General features: G+C 46.8%; 1 protein-coding gene across 8 annotated transcripts in view; it reads left to right on the top strand.

Annotated features, from left to right (window-relative positions):
* Positions 1-23042, top strand: part of ST3GAL5 (ST3 beta-galactoside alpha-2,3-sialyltransferase 5) — an 80438-nt gene that overhangs the window by 25217 nt on the left and 32179 nt on the right. The window contains exons 1-2 of one of the 8 annotated variants that reach the window (XM_030921208.1): positions 170-301; positions 4817-4904. The exons of 1 other annotated variant lie outside the window; for it this stretch is intronic. Coding sequence is in view for 2 of the 7 variants with exons in the window: in XM_010381992.2 (XP_010380294.1) it covers positions 220-301 (82 nt within the window). In the remaining 5 variants the exon portion in view is untranslated. Of the gene's footprint in view, positions 1-77; positions 302-2198; positions 2584-4816; positions 4905-23042 lie in introns of those variants that run through there. 6 more of the 8 variants (XM_010381992.2, XM_010381995.1, XM_030921211.1 and 3 more) reach the window with 6 other exon arrangements.

Below are 23042 nucleotides of genomic sequence, written 5' to 3' on the forward strand. Positions count from 1 at the left end.
GGACGGGCCGCGAGCCCGGGGGCGGGGCCTCCGCTGAGTCATCGTGCTCTCCGATTGGCCTTCCGCACCCTCGTGACGCCAGACCCCGCCCACGCGCCCCTCCTCCGCATCTGCACGGGGGAGCGGCGGCCCCCGGCTGAATGGGCGCGAGCGCGGCGCCGGGGGCGGGTGGGGGCGCTGGGTCCCGGGCTGGCTGTCGGCCGGCGCCCCCTCACTAGTATGCGGACGAAGGCGGCGGGCTGCGCAGAGCGGCGTCCCCTGCAGCCGCGGACAGAGGCAGCGGCGGCACCTGCCGGCCGAGGTACGTGGCGCAGCCCCCTCCTCGGCGTCGCGGGGGCTGGGGGCTGGGGGCTGCGGCGGCGACCTGTCTCTGCCCGGCCCGGCTAGGCGCAGCGTTTCCGGGCAGGGAAACGGCAGGGCACGGCAGGCCAGGGCACGGCACCCTCAGGCGAGCCCGGCCGGGGCGCGGGCGAAGGGTCGTGGTCCCGGGCCGTGTGGACTGGGCAGGGGCGCCCGGGCAGGTGTGGACGCGGTGGAGGGTGGGGCGGACCGCCGGTTGTCGGGTCCCGCCGCAGTGGCCCTTTACCCACCGCTTTCCGCTGCAGCTCGGGATTTAATTCATTGCTGGAAGCTTCGGAGCTAGCAGAGCCGAGTTAACTCGTTTTCCTGGGATGGGCTTAGGGGACCCCCTGCAGGGTTACTAGCAGCTCCTGAAACCGCTCTCTGCATCCATCGGGGAGGCGTGATGTCGGGCCGCTGGTAGAAATTCGCCGGTGACCTTCCCTGCACCCTCTCTGCAGCCAGCCTTAAGGAGAAGACAGGTTTTGGCGACCTTTTGATTTCTTCTGAATTGTAAGCCGTGACTTGACGCGGGTGTGCATTCATTGTACGCCTTGCGTGTGTAAGTAACGCAGGGTTTTCCGAGAGCATCCCCGAGGAGCCCTGCCCCTACCCCACACCAGCTTGGTGACCTTGGCAGACACTGATCCCGCTGTGGGGCTCGGGCTCTTGGTGTCTCCTGAGAAGCTTACCCTTATGGCCGAAGTCCCTTCCAGGCCCCAGGTTTTTCTAATGACAAAAAAAATACGTTTACGAGGATAGAGGGTCCTGCAGAATCACTAGCTGACTCGGCAGAAGAATTTTATATCCTCATGTCTTAAGTCATGCATGCGGCCTTTGCTTAATTAGGCATCGTTCATTTGAAGGGGAAAATGGTTTTATGTGCTGCCCTTCATCTGGCATCGGTGGTTGCCTGCTCCTCGTGCCAGAGCCGTGCTGGGTGTCACAGAAAGGAAGGAGACTCGTCTCTTGCCCTCTGGTGTTTAGCTGCCCTCCCCCGGGCTTATGGCTGCTAATCCTTTTCCACGGAAGGATACAACTGCTGAAACTGTGGAAGAGGAATCCATTTCTGCTGCATGAAGGGGCACAGACTTGAATACAGTCAGGACAGGTTGTGGTTTCCGTTGTGTAATCCTGAGAGCTTGATAGCTTCGAGGAGTGTCCAACATGGCTAGTCACAGAGCTTGGAAGCACCTGAATTCAGCTGTCACTTTGAGAAGGAGAGATTCATACGAACTGCGAGAGCGTATAACCAGCATGTCTTGAGTCTTTTACCCGTGTGCCTGTTATATGGGTGCTGCTGTTTTTGTAAGATGAAATGACCCTTGGATATTCTTGGTTATGATCAGCGTTTCTTCGTCTAGGCAAGAAAAGAAACAGGTGAGATAGGAAGGCATGAAGGGGCTCATGGAAGAGAGAGGGCTGGCAGGCATAAATTCTGAGAGCTCACATTTACGACTGTTTGGACGGTTCTTATAATTTTGGCATAAATTGTAAATTGTTGCATGTTATCAAAATAGATTGGTGATGAATGTTAAGGATATATCCATGGCAGAATAAGAACACACTCTTTGTTCTTTGGTTTGCCTCCTCTGGTTCTTCTCTGCTTGCCTTGTGGGACTATTTGCAGCGGTGAGGGGAATTTATCTAGCAGGTTGACTCTCAGGAAGCAGTGAATGAAAAGAGGTTAGTGAGTCCTCTGTGGGAGCCCATTCCAGGTCCTGGAGGGCTGAAGTGGGTGTCTTGGAGCCAGCAGTTTCTGGGAGAAGGGATAAGGCTCTCACCTTCCACACTCTCCTGGCTCCTGAGGAGCAATTTAATCCGCACTGCCTGTGGACACGATGGAGGACTGAGATCACGATGGAGGACTGAGATCACTCCCAAAGGGCATGCTCCGTGGTTTTAGTCTGCTAGGAAGCTCTGGCAGAAGTAAAACAACTGAGAATATACACACGTTAATGATGCTCCGAGCTCCCTAACTGCTGAGGAAGGAAAAGCAAGGGCTGGATCAGTGTGGGTGGCATAAGTTATCAGAGTCATCCAAAGTGGGGTGAATCACAGGCCTGGTGTGGGAGGAAACCATAAATATGTTGGTGACACGCAGGCTCGCCCAGGAGACAGCCAGCTTAAGCACATGTGCAAAGGAGAAGCAAGTGAAATGCATAAGGGAGCAGGAGAAAGGTCAGCTTTGAGGCTTCAAGGACACTACCAGGCTTGTCTTACCTGGACACCAGACAGACAAAGGTTGGTTTTTTTTTTTTCTTTTTTTAAAGTATAGCATAGATACTAGGAAAGTAGACATACCATAAGTGTCCTGCTTAATGAATTTTCCAGCCTGAACATGCCCATGCACTCAACACTTAGATCAACAAACAGAACTGGCCAGGACCCTGGGAGCTCCCCTTGTGTTGTACTCCAGTCATGGCCTCCCCCAGGATCAGCCTTGAACTCCTGAACTCAAGCAATCCTCCTGCCTTCGCCTCCTCAGTAGCTGAGACTACAGGCGCACACCACCAGACCCAGCTAATTTATTTCATTTTATTTTTGTAGCGACGGCTCCCACCATGTTGTCTAGGCTGGTCTCCAACTCCTGGCCTCAAACTGTTCTCCCACATTGGCTTCCCAAAGCGCTGAGGTTACAAGGCATGAGTAATTGTGCCCGGCTAGTGTATGTCTTCTTTCCTTAAGCATTGAGTTTCTGAGAGTCACTCACGGTGCTGCCCATGGTTGAAGCATGTTCACTCATTGGTGATAGGGGCCATCAGGTAAATATACCACATAGTCACGCATTGTCAGTGGACATTTGGGCAGTTTCAGCATTTGTCTGTTACAGAAAGTGCCACTGTGACCACTCTAGAGTCTGGCTTTGGTACATATGTGTATGCATTTCTGATAGGTCTATACCTAGGCGTGGTATTGCTGTTTTAGGAGCCCTGGGCACACCTGTTTTATTCCAGTTTTGAAATGACCACATTGATAGTTCCTCACTGTTAGCTGATGAGGGCGACAATTCTAAGGAGACTGGGGCAGGAATCAGGAGTCCTTCTAGCAGTCAAGATCAGTTTCTACTTGGCTGTGTATGGTCTCAGTAAGTGTCGTCACCTATAGGCCGCAGTCTCCCAGTGGGTCAGGCAGCAGGGCAAGCTGAGCTGTGGGGAACCGTTAGCTCCTAAAGAGCCTCTGACCTAAGGGAAGTGTTTCTCGGGTGAAACTGCCTGGCTTGGTCTCAACTCCCACCCTTCTTGCTGCAAACCACCCCCCCCCCCTCCCCCCCCCCCGAGCTCTCATAACACTGTACTTCCGATACTTTATGTCTACTTCTCTGGCCTGCTTTCTCTGCATTTCTGCTCAAAATTATCCGTGACCTAGAGGAAAAGCCCATTTCTTATTTGGGTTTTTGAGGCCATGTAAGACATTTTTGTTGTCCCATTATTACAGCATGGAAGAATATTCAGAATTAAGTTATTGGATGGTTCACCAAGTCCTGTACCCATGAATTCTTTCCTTTTTTCCTTCAATTTTTAACATCTGGAATTGTAACAGTTAAGTATCATGTGATAGGATAGGATCAGTTTGATAACAGATTAGAAAGGTCTGCTTTGGTGGAATAGTACTTCTGTCTTTTGACCGTTAAGGCTGTGTTTAAGACCATGTCTTTTTCATCATTCAGGGTTTATGTGTATTGAGTTCTGAGCAGGGGCAGTTTTTCTGTTACACATATCATTTCTTCCTCAGCCCTCCTCTCTCCTCAGCCTCTGCATTTTTATCCTCTTCTGCCCTGTTCTTCACCCCCTTTTTGCTTTTCGTAAACATCTTATTCTCATCTCTAATCTATACCCTAGCGGAAGAGAGTAGGACAAGTATGGCCTCTGATACTCTCCTCTCTTTGCTTGTCACTTTCTGCAATCTAGTTGTTGTCACCCAGGACTTGGGAACTGATGTGGGCTTCTTGCTCATCCTTCCTCTAGATCACCACTGTCCAGTGGAAATATAACCTGAGCCACACATCTAATTTTATATTTTCTAGTAACTACATTTTAAACATTGAAAAGAAACAGGTGGATCAAAGTTTCAATTTCCCAAAAAGTTTCCATTTCTAAACTCTTATGCACCTAATAACACAGCTGCACACTATGTAAATTATTAATGAGCTGCTTTATACTCTGCTTTTCACAGTAAGTTCACTCCCTGCCCCCACAAGTGAACCCACATGCTACAAAACATAGATATGACAAAAAGAAATAAATGCTTTCCTACTCACTTTATTCTCATCTATTGTAGACATGTTATATATACTAACTAATGTAATTTTCACCACAGCCCTAAGTGTTTGGTGCCATTGTCATCCCCATTTTATAAAGGAGGGTATTGAGGAACAGAGGTTAAGCCCATAGGGGCAGAGCTGGGTTCAGACTCAGGCAGTCTGGCCTGGAGGTGGTAAATGAGGCTGTCGTATCCATGTCTTTGTGGTCTGTAGTGCATTCCCAGCCTGCCCCGTGGAACGGCTCCTGGTGAAGTTGGCCAGGATGATCTCAGGGACCTGAGAGATGGCTGCATCCTGTAAGGTGAGTGCACTCCTGGGCAATGCCATCATCGCTTGCTTTCAGCTCCATAGCAACCTCCTAACTGGTCCTGCTTCGTGAGAGGACTTCCCCGTCTCCAGTCCAGCCTCGAGAAAGGTCTCCAAAATCCAGTTCCACTTTAAACCACCCCTCCACCGATTGCTCCCTTTTATGCTTAGAGTAAAATTGTGGCCCCCTGTGGCATGGACTGCTTGCTTTTCTAGCGTCTCAGGGTGCTGTGCCCTCCTGGGTAGACCCTTTAGGCACACTGCACTTGGCATTCTTTAGGCACGCTGCACTTGACAGTCTGCCATCCGTCCCCACTGTCCCTGTTCCCGAGGCACCTGCCTCTCCCATCCCACTCCAGTTCCTATTCAGACCTGGGCAGAAACATTCTTTCCTCTGGGAGCCCTTTCCTAAGACACACATTGTATTAGTCCGTTTTCACACTGCTGATAAAGACATACCCCAGACTGGGCAATTTACTAAAGAAAGAGGTTTAATTGGACTTAAGGATCCATGTGGCTGGGGAAGGTCTCACAATCATGACAGAGGGCAAAAGGTACTTCTTGCATGGTGGAGGCAAAAGAGAAGGAGGAAGAAGCAAAAGTGGAAACCCCTGATAAACCCATCAGATCTCATGGGACTTACTCACTATCGTGAGACTAACACGGGAAAGACCGGCCCCCATGATTTAATTACCTTCCCCTGGGTCCCTCCCACAACACGTGAGAATTCTGGGAGATACAATTCAAGTTGAGATTTGGGTAGAGACAGAGCCAAACCATATCGTTCCTCTCCCGGCCCCTCCAAATCTCATGTCCTCACATTTCAAAACCAATCATACCTTCCCAACACTCCCCCAAAGTCTTAGCTCCTTTCAGCATTAACCCAAAAGTCTACAGTCCAAAGTCTCATCGGAGACAAGCCAAGTCCCTTCTGCCTATGAGCCTGTAAAATCAAAAGCAAGTTAATTAGTTCCTAGATACAATAGGGGTACAGGCGTATTGGGACAGCCATTCCAAATGGGGGAAATTGGCCAAACCAAAGGGGCTACAAGCCCCATGCAAGTCCGAAATCCAGAGGAGCAGTAAATTTTTATTTTTATTTTTTTTGAGACAAAGTCTCTCTCTGTTGCGCAGGCTGGAGTGCAGTGGCATGCGATCTCAGCTAACTGCAACCTCCACCTCCTGGGTTCAAGTGATTCTCCTGCCTCAACCGCCCAAGTAGCTGGGATTACAGGTGCATGCCACCACATCTGGCTAATTTTTTTTTTTGTATTTTTAATAGAGATGGGGTTTCACTATGTTGACCAGGCTGGTCTTGAACTCCTCACCTCAGGTACTCCACCTCAGCCTCCCAAAGTACTAGGATTACAGGTGTGAGCTACCGCACCTGGCCCAAATCTTAAAGTTCCAAAATGATCTCCTTTGACTCCATGTCTCTCATCCAGGTCATGCTGATGCAAGAGTTGAGTTCCCATGGTCTTAGGCAGCTCTGCCCGTGTGGCTTTGCAGGTTACAACCTCCCTCCTGGTCGCTTTCATGGGCTGCTGTTGAGTGCCTGAGACTTTTCCAGGCACATGGTGCAAGCTATCAGTGGATCTACGATTCTGGGATCTGGAGGACAGTGACCCTCTTCTCACAGCTCCACTAGGTAGTGCCCCATTAGGGCTCTGACCCCACATTTTCCTTCCGCACTGCCCTAGCAGAGGTTCTCCATGAGGGCCCCACCCCTGCAGCAAACTTTTGCCTGGGCATCCAGGCCTTTCCATACATCTGAAATCTAGGCACAGGTTCCCAAACCTCAGTTCTTGACATCTGTGCACCTGCAGACTCAGCACCTCATGAAAGCTGCCAAGGCTTGGAGTTTCCACCCTCTGAAGCCACAGCCCAAGCTGTACGTTGGCCCCTTTCGGCCACGGCTGGAGTGACTGGGACACAGGGCACCAAGTCCCTAGGCTGCACACAGCATACGGACTCTGGGCCTGACCCATGAAACCACTTTTTCCTCCTGGGCCTCCAGGCCTGTGATGGGAGGGGCTGCTGTGAAGGTCTCTGATGTGGCCTGGAGACATTTTCCTCATGGTCTTGGGGATTAACATTAGGCTTCTTGCTGCTTATGCAAATTTTTGCAGCTGGCTTGAATTTCTCCCCAGAAAATGGGGTTTCCTTTTCTGTCGCATAGTCAGGCTGCAAATTTTCTGAACTTTTATGCTCTGTTCCCCTTTTAAAACTGAATGCCTTTAACAGTACCCAAGTCACTTCTTGACTGCTTTGCTGCTTAGAAATTCTTCCACCAGATACCCTAAATCATCTCTCTCAAGTTCAAAGTTCCACACATTTCTACAGAAGGGGCAAAATGCTGCCAGTCTCTTTGCTAAAACATAACAAGAGTCACCTTTGCTCCAGTTCCCAAGAAGTTCCTTATCTCCATCTGAGACCACCACAGCCTGGATTTTTATTGTCCATGCTACTGTCAGCATTTTGGGCAAAGTCATTCAACAAGTCTCTAGGAAATTCCAAACTTTCCCACATTTTCCTGTCTTTTCTGAGCCCTTCAAAGTGTTCCAATTTCTGCCTGTTACCCAGTTTTAAACCTGCTTCCAGATTTTCGGGTATCTTTTCAGCAATGCCCCATCTGCTGGTACCAATTTACTGTATTAGTCCATTTTCATGCTGCTGATAAAGACATACCTGAGACTGGGCAATTTATAAAAGAAAGAGGTTTAATTGGACTTAGAGTTCCACATGTCTGGGGAAGGTCTCACAATCATGGTAGAGGGCAAAAGGCACTTCTTACATGGCAGCAGCAAGAGAGAATGAGGAAGCAGCAAAAGCAGAAACCCCTGATAAACGCATCAGATCTCGTGAGACTTATTCAATATCATGAGAATAGCACCAAAAAGACCAGCCCCCGTGATTCGATTACCTCCCCTGGGTCCCTCCCACAACACATAGGAATTCTGTGAGCTACAATTCCAGTTGAGATTTGGGTGGGGATCCAGCCAAACCATATCACATATACACCCCAAATCTGAAACGTCATCTGACACTCTGCCCCCATGTCCAACATAGATAAGTTAAAATAGACCTACTTGTCTCCTTTTTAAAATGAAATTATGAGAGTTTTTTGTTTTGTGTGTGGTTTTTTTTTTTTTTTTTTTTTTTTTTTTTTTTTTTTTTGAGACAGATTCTTGCTCTGTCACCCAGGCTGGAGTGCAGTGGCACCATCTCGGCTCACTGCAACCTCAGCCTCCCAGGATCAACTGGTTCTCCTGTCTCAGCCTCCCGAGTAGCTGCGACTCTACAGGTGTACACCACCATGCCCAGCTAATTTTTGTATTTTTAGTAGAGATGGGTTTTGCCATGTTGGTCAGGCTGGTCTTGAACTTCTGACCTAAGGTGATCCATGCACCTCAGCCTCTCAAAGTGCTGGGATTACAGGTGTGAGCCACCATGCCCGGCCTGTGAGAGCTTTTTGAAGTAGGGACAGTGTATGTGTTTCTTGTTGCTGTCTCCCCAGGCACATACTCCTATTTGATCAAAAATGGATTGTGTAATTAAAAACTGTTATGTCTGTTGGGGAGCCTGCCCAAATGCTGGTTTCCCAGAATTTCAGAGCCAACAGTAAAAGGGATGTGATTGGGGCATAAAAGGAAATTATATGTTTTAGTTAGACCTGAATATATGTTGTTGGTTTTAGAAATGGAAATGTAGCTTGTTTTGAGTTTTAAGCAGCCCAAACAAAATCTCCTTTTGTCTCCTGTACAATACATTCTCCCTCTCCTTCCAACCCTAAATTACCAGGTCCTGCCAAACTCCAGGTTATCACTGTCTCAGTCACTGTCCCTCCAGTTCCTTTTCTAGGGTCATTATTGTTTTCTGATTTGGGGCTTTCTATGAGTCCTTTGGTTCTTCTGTTCCTATGAGACATACAGGATTACTGAATACTATGGGTTATGGGAAAAACTGCCTAGCAAATTCCCCACCTTCCCTTCCCATCCACTTGGACAGGGTGTTCCCTGAGGAATATTTCTAAGGTCCTATTTGGTGATACCACTTTTATGCTCCAAAACCTTAAGAACTTTCACCCTTACTCTTTCTGGGGCAGTGGGCTCTTCATTGTTTTAGAATTTGCTCACAAACTTTCCCATCATCTGATACCCTGTGTTCCCCATTCTGCTCAAGTTTAGTAAAAGCCCCACATGTTGGAGCCTTTGGGTACTGGATCCCAGAATTGCTTTTTGTTAACAGTCAGTTCTGCTGACTTTCGCTTTCTCCTATTAAGTATTATTTATTCAGCCCAACTACTTGTATTTCCTTTGGGTTAAGAGGGAAGTGTTCCATTAAACATTTAGCTTCTAGATTTTGCTTTATTTGAGACATTCATGGGATTGCCACAGAGTTGTTCTCTCGTAGCAGATTCTATGTGTATAATGTGCTGTCACACAGGCCCACCACAGGAGAGCTATTATGTAAAAGCTTGGTGGGACCTCTAGGGGAGGGGCAGTTTTGGGGCAATTTCTTCAGTTTACTCCTAGGGTCATGTCTTGCTCCCTCTGGCCTCTTTCTCTTTGAGGGACACCCTTACCTTTGCCATTAAATCATCTTGAGAAACAGTAACATTTGAAGCCTTCTTGCATACCTTCTCCCCTGCACCTCCCCCTCTTTAGCCTCCTGAATTTGTTACACAGGATGAATCTTGGCTGGCCTAGTGCTATAATAATAGCCCCTCCTGGCTTGGTCACCAAGTCCTGTGGCACGTTCCTCCTCCACATCTCTTGGTTGGCCACCTTCCGGCCTTTCTGGCTGTGGCTCAGCTCCTCCGTCACCCCTCACCGCACTGATCTCAATGGCCTTTTGACCACCCTGTCCCTTGGCCTCTTTCATTCCAATATGAACTCACCACTCTCCTCCTTAAGAACCACTTAGGACCATCTCCTTTATGTAACATAAGAGGGCCTGGTTCCTTCCTAGCTGCATCTTCTGCCCACTCCTCCCCAGGCCCCAGCATACACCTCTCTCTGTGTGTCTTGGCATTACTTTCCGTCTGGAATGCCTCCTCCTCTCTCTCTTCTGTCTCCAGAGTCTTAGTCATTCTTCAAGGACCCATTCATACATAACCTCCTCAGGGAAGCCTCCCTGATTCCTCTGATGAAGCCTGTGGTTTCCTGCCCAGGATGCACAAGGTCTACTGTAGCTCCTCTATCACAGCATTACTTGGTATTTTGAGTATTTGGGCATTTTCAGTTATCCTAGCTGGATTATTTATTTAAAGAGGAAAGTGGCTGTGTCTTATTTATTTTTATATTCCCAGTGCCTGGTGTATGGAAGAAGCTTATGAAATTTTTATTTAAAGGATTGCTAGGTAAACAAAGGAAATTAGACAACCATACAGGCCAGCTCTTCTCAACTGAGGTTCTACAGGAGACTTTTGCCCCAATACTGTCAGGCAACCATTGTATGTTATGAATTAACTTCTCTCCTTGCTTCTGGAATGATTCTAGTTATAGATCATTCCTGGGAGAATTGAGAAAAATCTATCCCTTTTTGTAGGACTTCATTCCCAAGTGGAATGCACTTTGAATGAGGCTGGTGTAGATAGCATGATCCCTGTCATGGTGATATATCTATGCAAAGAGCAGAAGCTGACAGAATACAGACCAGAATGTTAACAGTGGGTATCACTGGGTTGTAAGATAACGGTGATTCTTAAATGTTCTGTTCTTACATTATTTTCTGAAATTTCTATTTGTATGCTAACAGGGTTTTAAAAATATGTCTTGGATAAGGCAAATCAGAGTTTCTAAACCTGTTCATCAGTTGAGAGTAGAGTTCTTGTTTTTAAATGTAGCACCCTACATTGTGCCACACTGAGCTGGGAATCACCAAGCTGAGCCACGCAGCGTTGCCCTTGGAAAATTAGGCATTGGTGTGAAGATGGCTCCAGCTGTTAGCTCTCTGGACCTGGGTATCTCTTCTTGCTGCCACTGGACACTTTGTGAATGGAAAGGCTAAGGTTCTAGCAGACATGGAAGCACCAATAGAGAAATCACCATACTCCCAACTTTGTATTCTCAAAAGCAAATGTAGAGGTTCTTTCTTTTTTTTTTTTTTTTTTTAATAGCTAAGAGTGAACATAAACGGGGGAATTAAGTCTGGTACGAGTCTTACATGTTATTTTTTGTTCATCACTTACTGTTTTATCCAGCCCTAGTTTCATTCCTGAGTTTTGAATTTGTTTGACCTCACACAGTCATATTCTTCTCCTTCAAGAATCTACCAGTCGATACTGAAACAAGTAGATTTGGCGATAAACAGGATATTTACTTAGTCTCTAAGTTTCTCGCATCAAGTCACTATTAATTACGAAGGGAAAATAGTTAACTCAACAGTGGAAAAACCTAGCGTCTACCACCTTAACCCTTAATCGAATCAACATCACATGCCTCCTGAGAAGTGCTTTGAGAAGGGCACAGGATCACTTCTGTGATATTCCAGCCAAAAATGCATAAATTGAATCTAATCATGAAGAAACATTAGACAAGCTCTAGTTGAGGGACTTTCTACAAAATAAGTGGCCTGTACTTTTAAAAAATGCCAAGGTCGTGAAAGACAAAGGAACTGTTTCAGATTAAAGAAGGCTAAAGGAACATGACAGTGAATGCCAAGTGATCCTAGACTGGACCCTGTAACAGAAAATAACATATATACTTGCTGTTTTTGTTCTAAGGGCAATCATTGGGGCTAGTGGAGAAATTTATATAAGGTCTTTAGGTAACAGTACTGAATCAGTGTTAATTTCCTAATTGTCATTATGCTGTGGTTGTTTAAAGGGGATGTCTTTGTTTTTAGGAAATACTGAAATATTTAGGGGTAGGTGTCATCATGTCTTCAACTTTCAAATGGTCCAATAAATATGCACACAGTATACTAATGGAATGGCAGCACAAAGGTAGTAAAATGGTAACAACTGGGGAGTCTGGTTAAAGGGCAGATGGAAATTCTTTGTACTATTTTTGCAACTTTAAGTTTGAAATTATTTCAAGATACAGTTTAAAAACTGCAGCCTCCAGATTGTGGGTGCTGTGGCCAGTCTAGCATCGGAAGCCAACGTGGGGCTTCTCAGTGTCTGCCCTTTCCATGGTCATTACAGAAGTCATGCCCACAACACTGAGCTTTTTTGCAGAATTTGTTTTGTCTCCTCTGGTACCATCAGAAAACAGGGTGGAGGGCCGGACGCAGTGGCTCACACCTCCCAGCACTTTCGGAGGCTGAGGTGGGCAGATCACTTGAGGTCAGGAGTTTGAGACCAGCCTGGCCAACAAGGTGAAACCCCATCTCTACTAAAAATACAAAAATTAGTTGGGTGTGGTGGCGTGCGCCTGTAATCCCAGCTACTCAGGAGGCTGAGGCGGGAGAATCGCTTGAAACCTGGGAGGCGGAGGTTGCGTTGAGATCATGCCACCTCGCTCCACAGAGTGAGACTCCGTCTCAAAAAAAAAAAAGAGAGAGAGAGAAAAAAAAAAGAAAACAGGGTGAAGGAACACTAACAGTGTGGCTTTGCTGGACCACAAGGTTCCTTCTAGCCCCCAACCACCCATTGTCACTGCTATTTTAGGGGACTGGCAGTCCTTGTAGCTCTCAGGCATCTGGTCAACCAGGTCTGACCCATACATTTACCTGGTTTAGACTAGCCCTACAGCTGCCTCTGAAAGAGGCTTTCCAGGCAGAATATAAGTTTTAAAATATATTTAAACACATTTGAGGGTGTTTATGCAAAGAGATCAGTGCACTTCACCAAGGTGCTTTGGTGGAGCCCTTGGAGGGTGCGTTTTATCCAAATCCTCAGCATTTGCCAGTTAAAGATGGGTCTCTCCGCCACCTTGACAGAACTCAGGTTGTATGTTTTGGCAGAAATCGCGAATTTACTATGTTTTGCATGATGAAGAGGGTCCTTCCTCAGCCCCACTTTTAAAATCCAGTTTAGGGCAACTTTCTACACTTCTGGCTGGAACCTCTCCTGTGGGGAGGGGAGCAGGCGGCAGGGGCAGGTCTTGGAATCAGAGGAGGATCTCTGAGGTGCTGCCTGTAATCGTTTTGTGGGTAGGTCTGCTTGTAAGAATTTGTAAAGAGGAGTTCCTCTGAAACTCCCCAGCCCCGGGAAGCAGAAGGAAGAACAATGCTGGGCTTCTCTTCCTGTTCCTGGCTTTTCCTTGGAGTTCTCCCTTCCCAGAATTTCCTGTCTCTCAACCTCCACTCTGTTTTCTCCACCCCAGTGTTCCCCCACTGTCTTTCATTTTTATGTCTTAAATCCATCTTCTCCCACTTATTCCAGCTTTCTGGTTTTCTCCCCTAGATGGCTGTAACATATTTACATCCATTGAGTAAGCTAAGCTTCATGTTTCTTGTTCTTCCTTTGAAATGTAGATGAGTGAGTATCGTAACATTTTACTGGAGGAAGGGGCCACAGAAATCTTGTCACCCAACCCGGCTTTTTACAGATCACCAAACATCCTCAAAGAGATTGAGTGATTTGGCTGTTAATCAAATAGCCAAACAGTTGAGTATTTCATCTCTTTGCTCTTCTCTTAAAAACAAAAACAAACAAACAAAAAGGCAAGTGTGGTAACTCACGCCTGAAAATTCCAGCACTTTGGGAGGCTGAGGTGGGAGGATTGCTTGGGGCCAAGGGTTTGAGACCAGCCTGGGCAATAAAGCGAGACTCTATCTCTACAAAAAAATTAAAAATGTAGCTGAGTGTGATGGTACACACCTATCATCCTAGCTACGGGAGGCTGAGGCAGGAGGATCACTTGGGCCTAGGAGTTCAAGGTTACAGTGAGCTATGATCATGCCACTGCACTCCAGCCTGGGTGACAGAATGAAACCTTGTCTCAAAAACAACAACAAAGAAAAAAAAAAAAAGATCCATTTGCCATTTTCTTCCATGGTGGGGGGAGGGGATGACAGTCATTTTATACTGTTCCCCTAGCCTTCCCTCAACAAACACATACGGTGGGTCTTGTTTGAAAAAGGATCTTAGTCCCTGTTTTCCATGTGCCTGGTGCCATCTGGACATTTAATAAACACCCAATGATTATGATACTTGGACACCTAAAAGGTGTGGTCTTCACAGTGGTCTCTTGTTAGGACCATAGTGAATGTGGGTTAACTTTGTGTGGGGAGATCTAGTTGCAGGCCACTGATCATTCATTCTTCTGTTCATTCATTCTGCAGGTACTTGTTAAATGCCTTTTATATGCCAGGTACTTTTTAGGTTCCTGGATTACAGCAGTGAACAAAATGGACAGTCCCTACACTGGGAGTCTTATATTTTAATAGGGAGAGCAGAGAAGAGGCAAATATGTGTCAGTGGCAATGAATGCTATGAAAGAAAGCAGGAAAGTGAGGGGGTAGAAGTGGTGTTTTACAGAGGGTGGTCAAGGAAGGCAGCTCTTGAATGAAAACCAGAACGGAGATGGTGGGGAGGGAGCCAACCAGAGGGGCAACAGAGGAAGGGCAAGTGGAGCACGAGGCGCCCTTGGTTGACATGGAGTGAGGAGGAGAGTGTGACAGGTGGAAGTGGAACTGGGCTCTGAGAGTAACCGCCCTCCTGACATCTTTACCACTTCAGTAAAGTCTTGGCGAAATCCCATCATGTGTGCCGGGCACATTACAGTTTTAGAGAATGTTCATATAGTCCAAGGGCTCAGAATTAATTGCCTTAACACTTTTACATTTATAAAAAGCAGGTAATGATGTATTCTCAACACTAGAGGAATAGTAGATTTGAAGTAGATTAAAAAGCATGAGAATCAATGAAGTGCTTGCATCTTGGTTGATGGTCAAAGTTAGTACAGTGTTGATTGTGCATTCACACAGCAACATTTTAATTTTTTTCAATGCAAAAGGTAGGTCCTTGTAACTCTGCTCAGTTTGTGGGAGAATCTGAAAATATGTAGGCTAAAAATCTGTTGTTAATTACACATGCTTTCCACCAGCTGTGAGAAACTTGCTGGTGGGCAGGATTTCTCAAAGTGCTGCACCCACAAAACACTGGGGAACTTGGGTAACATGCACAGTCAGTGTCCTCACCTGGATCTACTACTAGGTGGGGCATTCTGGGGATGAAGTGTGGGAATCTGCATGCTTTGCATCTTCTTCCAGTGTTGTTGGGTTTTTTATTTTTATTTTATTTTATTTTATTTTTTTCTCTCTTGAGATGGAGTCGTTCTGTTGCCCAGGCTGGAGGAGTGCAGTGGCACGATCTTGGCTCACTGCAACCTCTGCCTCTCGGGGTTCGAAGCGATTCTCCTGCCTCAGCCTCCCAAGTAGCTGGGATTGCAGGTGCCCAGGCCGGCTAATTTTTGTATTTTTAGTAGAGACGGGGTTTCACCATGTTGGTCAGGCTGGTCTCAAACACCTGACCTCAGGTGATCCACCTGCCTCACCCTCCCAAAGTGCTGGGATTACAGACATGAGTCACTGCGCCTGGCCCTCTTCCAGTGGTTCTTGTACATGGGGAGGTTGGAGAATTCCTGGTAGAGATAGTGGTGAGGGTGTTTATAATTTAAACTGAACAAATACCAGGAGCTAGTGGGAAATGGTTGGGTGCGGTCTCAGCACCAGCACTTTCTCAGTGGTTTTGATTTCATGGGTGATATTTCACACTCCTAAGAGACAAATGAGACACTGCCCACTCAGTTGAAATCGGAAAGTACCGTATAGTGGGGGTATTTTTCCTTTTGGTGGCAGGAGTGGAGTGAGATGGTTATAAAGAGGCCCTGCTGCGGTGTGTCAATCCAGGAGTGGGTGCTTTCCTCCTACGTCTGTGTACAACTCTGCACAGCTGTGCACTCTGCATGGGCCAGCTGCCCTGCCTGGGTCAGTGTGTGGATTCAGGCCCGTGTGTGTCTGTTGGCTTAGGCACCATTATACAGGTGAGGACACAAACACGTTTCCCGATGAGTCAAGAATTTTTAAGATTGTGCAATCCAAACAAACCTAGAAAAAGATTAGATATTAAAACTTATATTATCCATGTTTATACCACAGGCAATATTGCGTTGTCTCATTACCCTCATTGACTTTAATAATAAGGCCATGTGGAAATTTTAAGGTATACAATGACTTGATCCCAATGGTTAAAATCAGGGGTGACTTTGCCCTCCCCCGGGGATACTTGGCAATGTCTGGAGACATGTTTGGTTGACAAAACTGGAGGGGAAGAGAAAGAGGACCAGAGATACTACTAGCATCTAGTGGGCAGAGGCCAGAGCTGCTTCTGAACATCCTGCAATGCACAGGACAGCCCCTAGCACAAACGATTACCTGGTCCCGATGTCATTAGTGCGGAGGTTGAGAAACCCCACAAAAAGATCAATTGAATACCATATATCTGCATTATGATAGATTAGGATTCTAAGTGAGTTTTGATGTAAAAAAGAGTTCCACTGCTAAAACTAGTTTGAAATTAGCAACCTAGATTTTACAAGGATGACAAGCTTCTTGGGAGGACAAGGGAGGACAGGTTGACTTCTGGAATCATAAGAGAGAAGTAACGTGTCAACAAGAGCTCAATAAGCCACAGAGAAGGCCCGGGGCTGGGGTGCTCTTGAGCATTTCCAACTAGAGTGTTGCCCCCTGCCCCACCCCAAGCTGCTGCTCCCTCTTGGGTAGGGGTAGAGGAGAGTTAGGTTTAGAATATGCTTGCACTCCCTGGATCCTCGCCTCTGGGCCCCAGCTCTGTGGCTGTTGTGGCTGTTGTCATTATACCCATGGGTGGCATCAGTGAGCCCACCTTGGGAACACGCTCTCTGACCTCACTGTGTGGGTGCTGCGTGTCAGACATGCTTCGGAAGGTCCCTTTTCCATAAAGCTCTCTCCACACTGCTGTAGTTACAGTCTCGTTATTTCTCAGGACCTTGGGTTTCTGGAGAGCTGGAACTTGGTCCATCATCTTGTCTCTATGTCCTCACATAGAGGGCTCCACAGTATGTTGGAGGAATCAGTGAAACTTCTAGAAATTACACTTTTTTGTGGATACAATGGGAGTACCCGTGTTACTTATAATTAGGTTAAAGTGATTTTAAATGCATTTTGTTTAGGAACTAGTGTGTTGCTTTCTTAAATAATGGTCATTTCAGAGTCTGAAACTAGACTTGAAATCGGCACATGGGAATTCCACATTTTGTTTAACGCTTCCTTTCTTTCTCTTCTACTCCTTCACGGTCAGTTTTCCCGAAGTCAAGATAGGCCTGCACTTTGTTCTTCAACCCTTACCTGTTTCTGGTAGCCGTTAACTGTCTTCTTTATTTAAATAGCCCCAGGTCCTTTCCTCCAGCTGTGGCAGACCCTACTAGTGCCTTTTAAAGCTGCTCTCTCTCTTCCTTTCTTACTGACAGAACCCTAACTTTGGGCAAGCAGCCTGCCCAGCTTATAAAAAGTTCCCAGCCCACTCTGCAGCTGGGGCAGCCATGTGATGGGGTTCTGGCCAAGGAGATGTGAATGGAAGGCCATCAGGGGTCTCAGGAACAGTTTCCCAGATAAACTGATCTAGGAACTGCTCCCTTCCTGCATCTTCCTTTTTGCCTGATGTCGGAGCCACCCCTCTCTTCCTGTGTCTCCCTCTCCTCCAGCCTGAATGGGGCAGAGGTTGGCCACGTGCTGATGCTGGAAGAGCAGAAGATGCCAGGAGCTGGGGACTTCCTGACATTGCAGATCCACCGCACCAGCCCTGGTCTGCTTGTCCCCAGACTTACTGTTCTATGAGAAAAATAAACCTCTTCTTGATTAAAGGCCACAGCAGCCAGGTTTCCATTACCCAAAGCCAAGTGCAATCCCTGACTGATGCTCCAGCTTAGGTCCCTCCTGGGGTGTCAGGCCTGTTTATCAGCTGTTTGTGGGATTTACCAACCTAGCAGCCCACAGGCTTTTGGGACTCTGCAAGGCGAAGCTGAACTTAGTGTCTCCATGGCGTTTTCTCCTCGTGGCCTCTCTCTACAGAGGGCTCCTCTGCCCTCCTTGTGACCTGAGTCATCCTCTCCCTTGACTCTCGCCTCATCTGTTCCATCCCAGGTCCTATCCATGCTGAGCCTGTGGTGCCCAGAGCACTGTGATAGTCCCCCAGCAGCCTCCCTCCTCCCTTGTCCCCGCTGCTGCCCCATGATTTTCTCCACGTTTCATGTCCCCCTCCTGAATAAAATCTTCCAGGGCCCCTCATCATCCATGATCTTCCTGAGCTTGACCTTGATCTACCTTGACCTTGCTGACCCAACTTACCATCCTAGAAGCAGAGCCTGGGACAGGGGTTCAGGGACTCCTGATTTGCTGAGGGAGCTCCCAAAATGAAGAGAATAGGACCAGGCAAAGCTGAGCAAAGCTGTGGTCTCAGCCCAGACCTCGGTAGCTTGAATTGCTCTCACGGTGGTCCCACCTCGAGGCAAGGGGGCCAGCCTTTAACACGTCAGTCATTTAGTGTCTGGGGATGGAAGGTAGATGTGCAGAGAAGGGGGCACCCGTGTTCTAGTAGCAGCCAACATTCAGTGGCCATAGCAGGGCCACAACACTGCTCTCGTCCTGCCTGCACCCCCCAGCCCCACCTTGGGGCAGGACTTGCTTGGCCCCTTCATTCTGTCTGCCTACAGCACACCACGTCTTCCCTCCTCTTGGCCGCCCCCCGTGCCCCTGCTGTAGTTGTAGCTGCTGCATGTTGTCGCTAGGCGACTTTAACCTGCATGCATCCCAACGCTGTCTTCTTGGCTGAGGTAAGGCTTCCTGCCTTGTCTTCCTTTCTCCTTTGCCAAGTGGAATTCTTCATGTCAAACACAAAACTCCAGCGGCGACTTGAATGGCTGTTTTCTCCCTTCCCCATGGATGATAGGTCCCTAGTACCAGTGTAGGCGCATGGGAGAGGGCAGTTCACTTGTTCTGCACAGTGGGTGACCTGCTGCAGAAGTTCCAGCCGGCCCCATGCACGTTCGCAAGTACCACCTGGACATTTTTTTTTTTTTTTTTTTTTTTGAGATGGAGCTTTTAACTCTGTTGCCCAGGCTGCAGTGCAATGGCACAATCTCGGCTCACTGCAACCTCCGCCTCCTGGGTTCAAGCAATTCTTCTACCTCAGCCTCCCCAGTAGCTGGAATTACAAGCATGCGCCACCATGCCCAGCTAATTTTTGTATTTTTAGTAGAGATGGGATTTCACTATGTTGGCCAGGCTGATCTCAAACTCCTCACCTCAGGTGATCCACGTGCCTCGTCTCCTGGACATTTTCATGTGGTAATTTATCATCTCAAATTCATCATCTCCACTCAAGGACAAAAATTGACTTCCATTCCTATTTATTTCTCTGATTGGGACCAAGGTTTATCCCTGTGTGCTTTTGTTCATCACCAGTCTTGCTTTTGTTCTGGCTCAGAGACTTCTGTCCCCATTCCTTCCCCATCCCCCTCACCAGGGTAGGCCTCAGGCTCCCCTCCTGCCTGGACACCACAGTAGGGAGGGCCCAGGATCTTGCCTTGTTGCCCACCCAGCATGCAGCAGACTAGGCTTCCTAGGCTTCCTTGTCTCCTGCTGTTCTGGGAAGTCCTTCTGTTCTTGGAATCCTCCCACCCCACAGAGTATTCTCTGCTGGCCATATTAGCCTATAAGCTGCACCTGCTCGCCTTCCCACACAGTCCACTGCAGCCATGTTGGTTTATTCTCTGCTTTCCCAACTTCAGATTTTTATTTATAACCATCTATGCCCTGGTGTGACTTTATTATTTTAAAATGCAGCCCCCTCCCAACATTACAAATACCCTCCTGTTGTTCCAGGTCCTCCCCATCCTGACCACTTTGCTGCTGGAAAGGCATGGGTGTGGAGGTGGGTAGATGTGGGCTGGAGTTCTCAGCTCTGTGTCTACCCATGTGTATCCTCTGGCAGGTTAAATGCGGATAGCAATCCAGTGATATAAGTTTTTTTAGGATGTAGTGAGATCATATGCAGGCTTATCCTTCTCAATAAATATCAGTGTGCCTTACTCATGCACCAGTAATTAATCTCTATAGTTAATTTGGCAATACATCATGTACTGCTTTATGGTATTTATTATACTCTTATATTAAATGGTTAATTCTTAATTTTGAAGAAGTTAAATGTCTTACAAATTGAAAGCCCAAGTTTGCCCTTATATGTCTTCATTTGGGCCTTAAGAATTATTGAAAATACAGAAATAAGTTCTAGTGTTTGATAGCACAGTAGGGTACCTATAGTTAACAGTAATTTATTCTGTAATTCAAAGTAACTAGAAGAGAAGATTTGAAATATTCCTAATACAAAGAAATGATAAATGAGCCTTGGCAGCATAGCGAGACTTTGTCTCTACTAAAAATTAAAAAAATTAGCTGGGTATGGTTGGTGCACACCTATAGGTCTACCTACTTGGAGGGCTGAGGTGGGAAAATTGCTTGAGCCGGGAGGTCAAGGCTGCAGTGAGCCATGATTGCACCACTGCACTCTAGCCTGGGCAAAAGAGTGAGAGCCTGTCTCAAAAAAAAAAAAAAAAGATAAATGGTTGAGGTGATGGATATCCTAATTACCCTGATTTGATCATTGTAAATTGTATGCATGTATCCAGATATCACATGTATTCCATAAACATTTAGGATTCCAGCACTTTGGGCAGCTGAGGCGGGTGGATCACCTGAGGTCAGGAGTTTGAGACCATGGTGAAACCCCGTCTCTACTGAAAATACAAAAATTAGCTGGGCATGGTGGCAGGCGCCTGTAATCCCAGCTACTTGGGGGGTTTAGGCAGGAGAATCACTTGAAACCAGGAGGCAGAGGTTGCATTGAGCCAAGATGGTGCCATTGCACTCCAGCCTGGGCAACAAGAGCCTAACTCCGTCTCAGAAAAAAAAGTGTATATTTATCATTTTAAAAAAACACACAAAAAAATTATTTCTTTATATGGGCTCTTTAAGAAGAATCTGTTACATTTTAATATGTGGGTAGAAAAATATAATTTTGAAAGTCAGGCCTTCTCTGCATCAAGGTGGTTGGTGAAACCATGATGCGGAGGCTGTTCCTGGAAACCTGAGTGAGAAGAGGATCAAATTGTTAAGCCCTGGGGATCCTAACTCTTAGGAGATGAAAAAGGAGAAAGAGGAGGTAGCCACAGGACAGAAAAAGACAGAGCAGCCTTGTGATGGTCTGCCAACAAAAGCCTTGGAGGAATGCCTGTAACTGCCATCGCCTCCAAAACCCTCATAAGAGACTGCGTATTTATTCAGTAAACAGATACAGATGCTCTTTATGTAACTCTTCCCCGTCCTAGGCACTGTGAAGGCAGTGGTGTGCAAAGCAGAGACCCCTGCTTGCATGGAATCTGCATTCTAAGTGGGGGAGACAAGACAAACATGTAATTCAAAAGTATAAACTTATGAAGAATCACGTGTCTCATGATTAGTGTTAGAAAGAAAAAAGAAAGCATGCATACAGGAATATCCATATAAGCAATTTTGGTAAGTAGGGCACATCTGTAGTTTTATTATTCTAACCCAAGCATTCACATTATGTAAGTTAATTGAATTAAGGAGAGGGTCTCGTTTGCTTAACTGAATGGAGGCTGTGTGTGCATGTGTGTGTGCACGCACCATTGGCTGGGTGACTTTAGTGTGGGAAGGTGTTTGTGACACCCTGTGTCTCTAGCTGAAGCTGCAGTGCCAGAACAGATCAGGTGAGAGTGTGAGCCTTCTGAAGGGAGGGGCCTCTGTCATCCTTTGTCCATCAGGGATTCACTCACCATCTCTTTGGAAGCCCAGTGAGGCTTCCACAGAAAGGGAGCAGGCAGCCCAGTTTCTGCACCCTGAGGCAAACTGGACTTGCTGAGTGCCGACATCCTTTATTTTGCATCTCCATAAATCTATTTTTTTCCAGCTCAGCAAACGTGTGGTCCTTTCTTAGTGAAGTTCCTCATGATTTGTTTCTGCTTTTTAAGTCTAAATGCTTAATTTGGGGGATATTTTTGTCCCATACTAAAGAGATGATCAAGGGGTCCTAAAAATATTTTGTTTGGGTGATTTTCAAATGTCTTTTCATAGCTTAAATTTCAATCATAGCTTAAGGATTTCCTCCCTAAGTGAAGATAGTTTCAGTTTTTCAGAAATAGAACTGGTAATGCATGGAATTCAGGTAGTAAAAAAAGGAATGCAAAAAGAAATGAGCTCACTCAAAATGGCACCACCAGGCCACGCATGGTGACTCACGCCCATAACCCCGACACTTCGGGAGGTGAGGCGGAGGCATCGCCTGAGGCCAGGAGTTTGGGACCAGCCTGGGCAACATAGAGAGACCCCATCTCTACAGATAAACAACTGGGCACAATGGCACGTGTCTGTAGTTCCAGCTACTGAGAAGACCAAAGTGGGAGTATTCCTTGAGCCCAGGAGTTTAAGGGTGCAGTGAGTTATGATCACACCACTGCACTGTAGCCTTGGCAACAGAGCAAGGCTCTATCTGTAAAACAACAAAAACAAAACAATTGTACCACCTGTTGATGACAGGTGTACTTTTTTCCATATGCCTCTACACCTATAATTACCTATGGCTATATGAACATTCTTCCCCTGCAGTCTGATCATTTTTTCTTGGTTAAAAGTATGATTGCCGGCCAGGTGGGTGGATTACCTGAGGTCAGGAGTTTGAGACCAGCCTGGCCAACATGGTGAAACCTCGTCTCTACTAAAAATACAAAAATTAGCCAGGTATGGTGGTGCATGCTGGTAGTCCTAGCTACTCGGGAGGCTAAGGCAGGAGAATCACTTGAACCCAGGAGGCAGAGGTTGCAGTGAGCCAAGATCACTCCAGCCTGGGCGACAGAGTGAGACTCCATCTCAAAAACAAGCAAACAAAAAAGTATAATTGCCAGCTGGGAATGATGGCTCACACCTGTAATCCCAGCACTTTGGGAGGCCAAGGCTGGTGGGTCGCTTGAGCCCAGGAGTTAGAGACCAGCCTGGGCAACATGGCAAAACCCCGTCTATACAAAAAAAAAAAAAAAAAAAAAAACTAATAATAATACAAAAATTAGCTTGGCATGATGGTGTGTGCCTGTAGTCCCAGCTACTCAGGAGGCTGAGGTGGGAAGATGGC

Source organism: Rhinopithecus roxellana, chromosome 17, assembly GCF_007565055.1.
Source record: "Rhinopithecus roxellana isolate Shanxi Qingling chromosome 17, ASM756505v1, whole genome shotgun sequence".
Lineage (NCBI taxonomy): Eukaryota > Metazoa > Chordata > Mammalia > Primates > Cercopithecidae > Rhinopithecus > Rhinopithecus roxellana.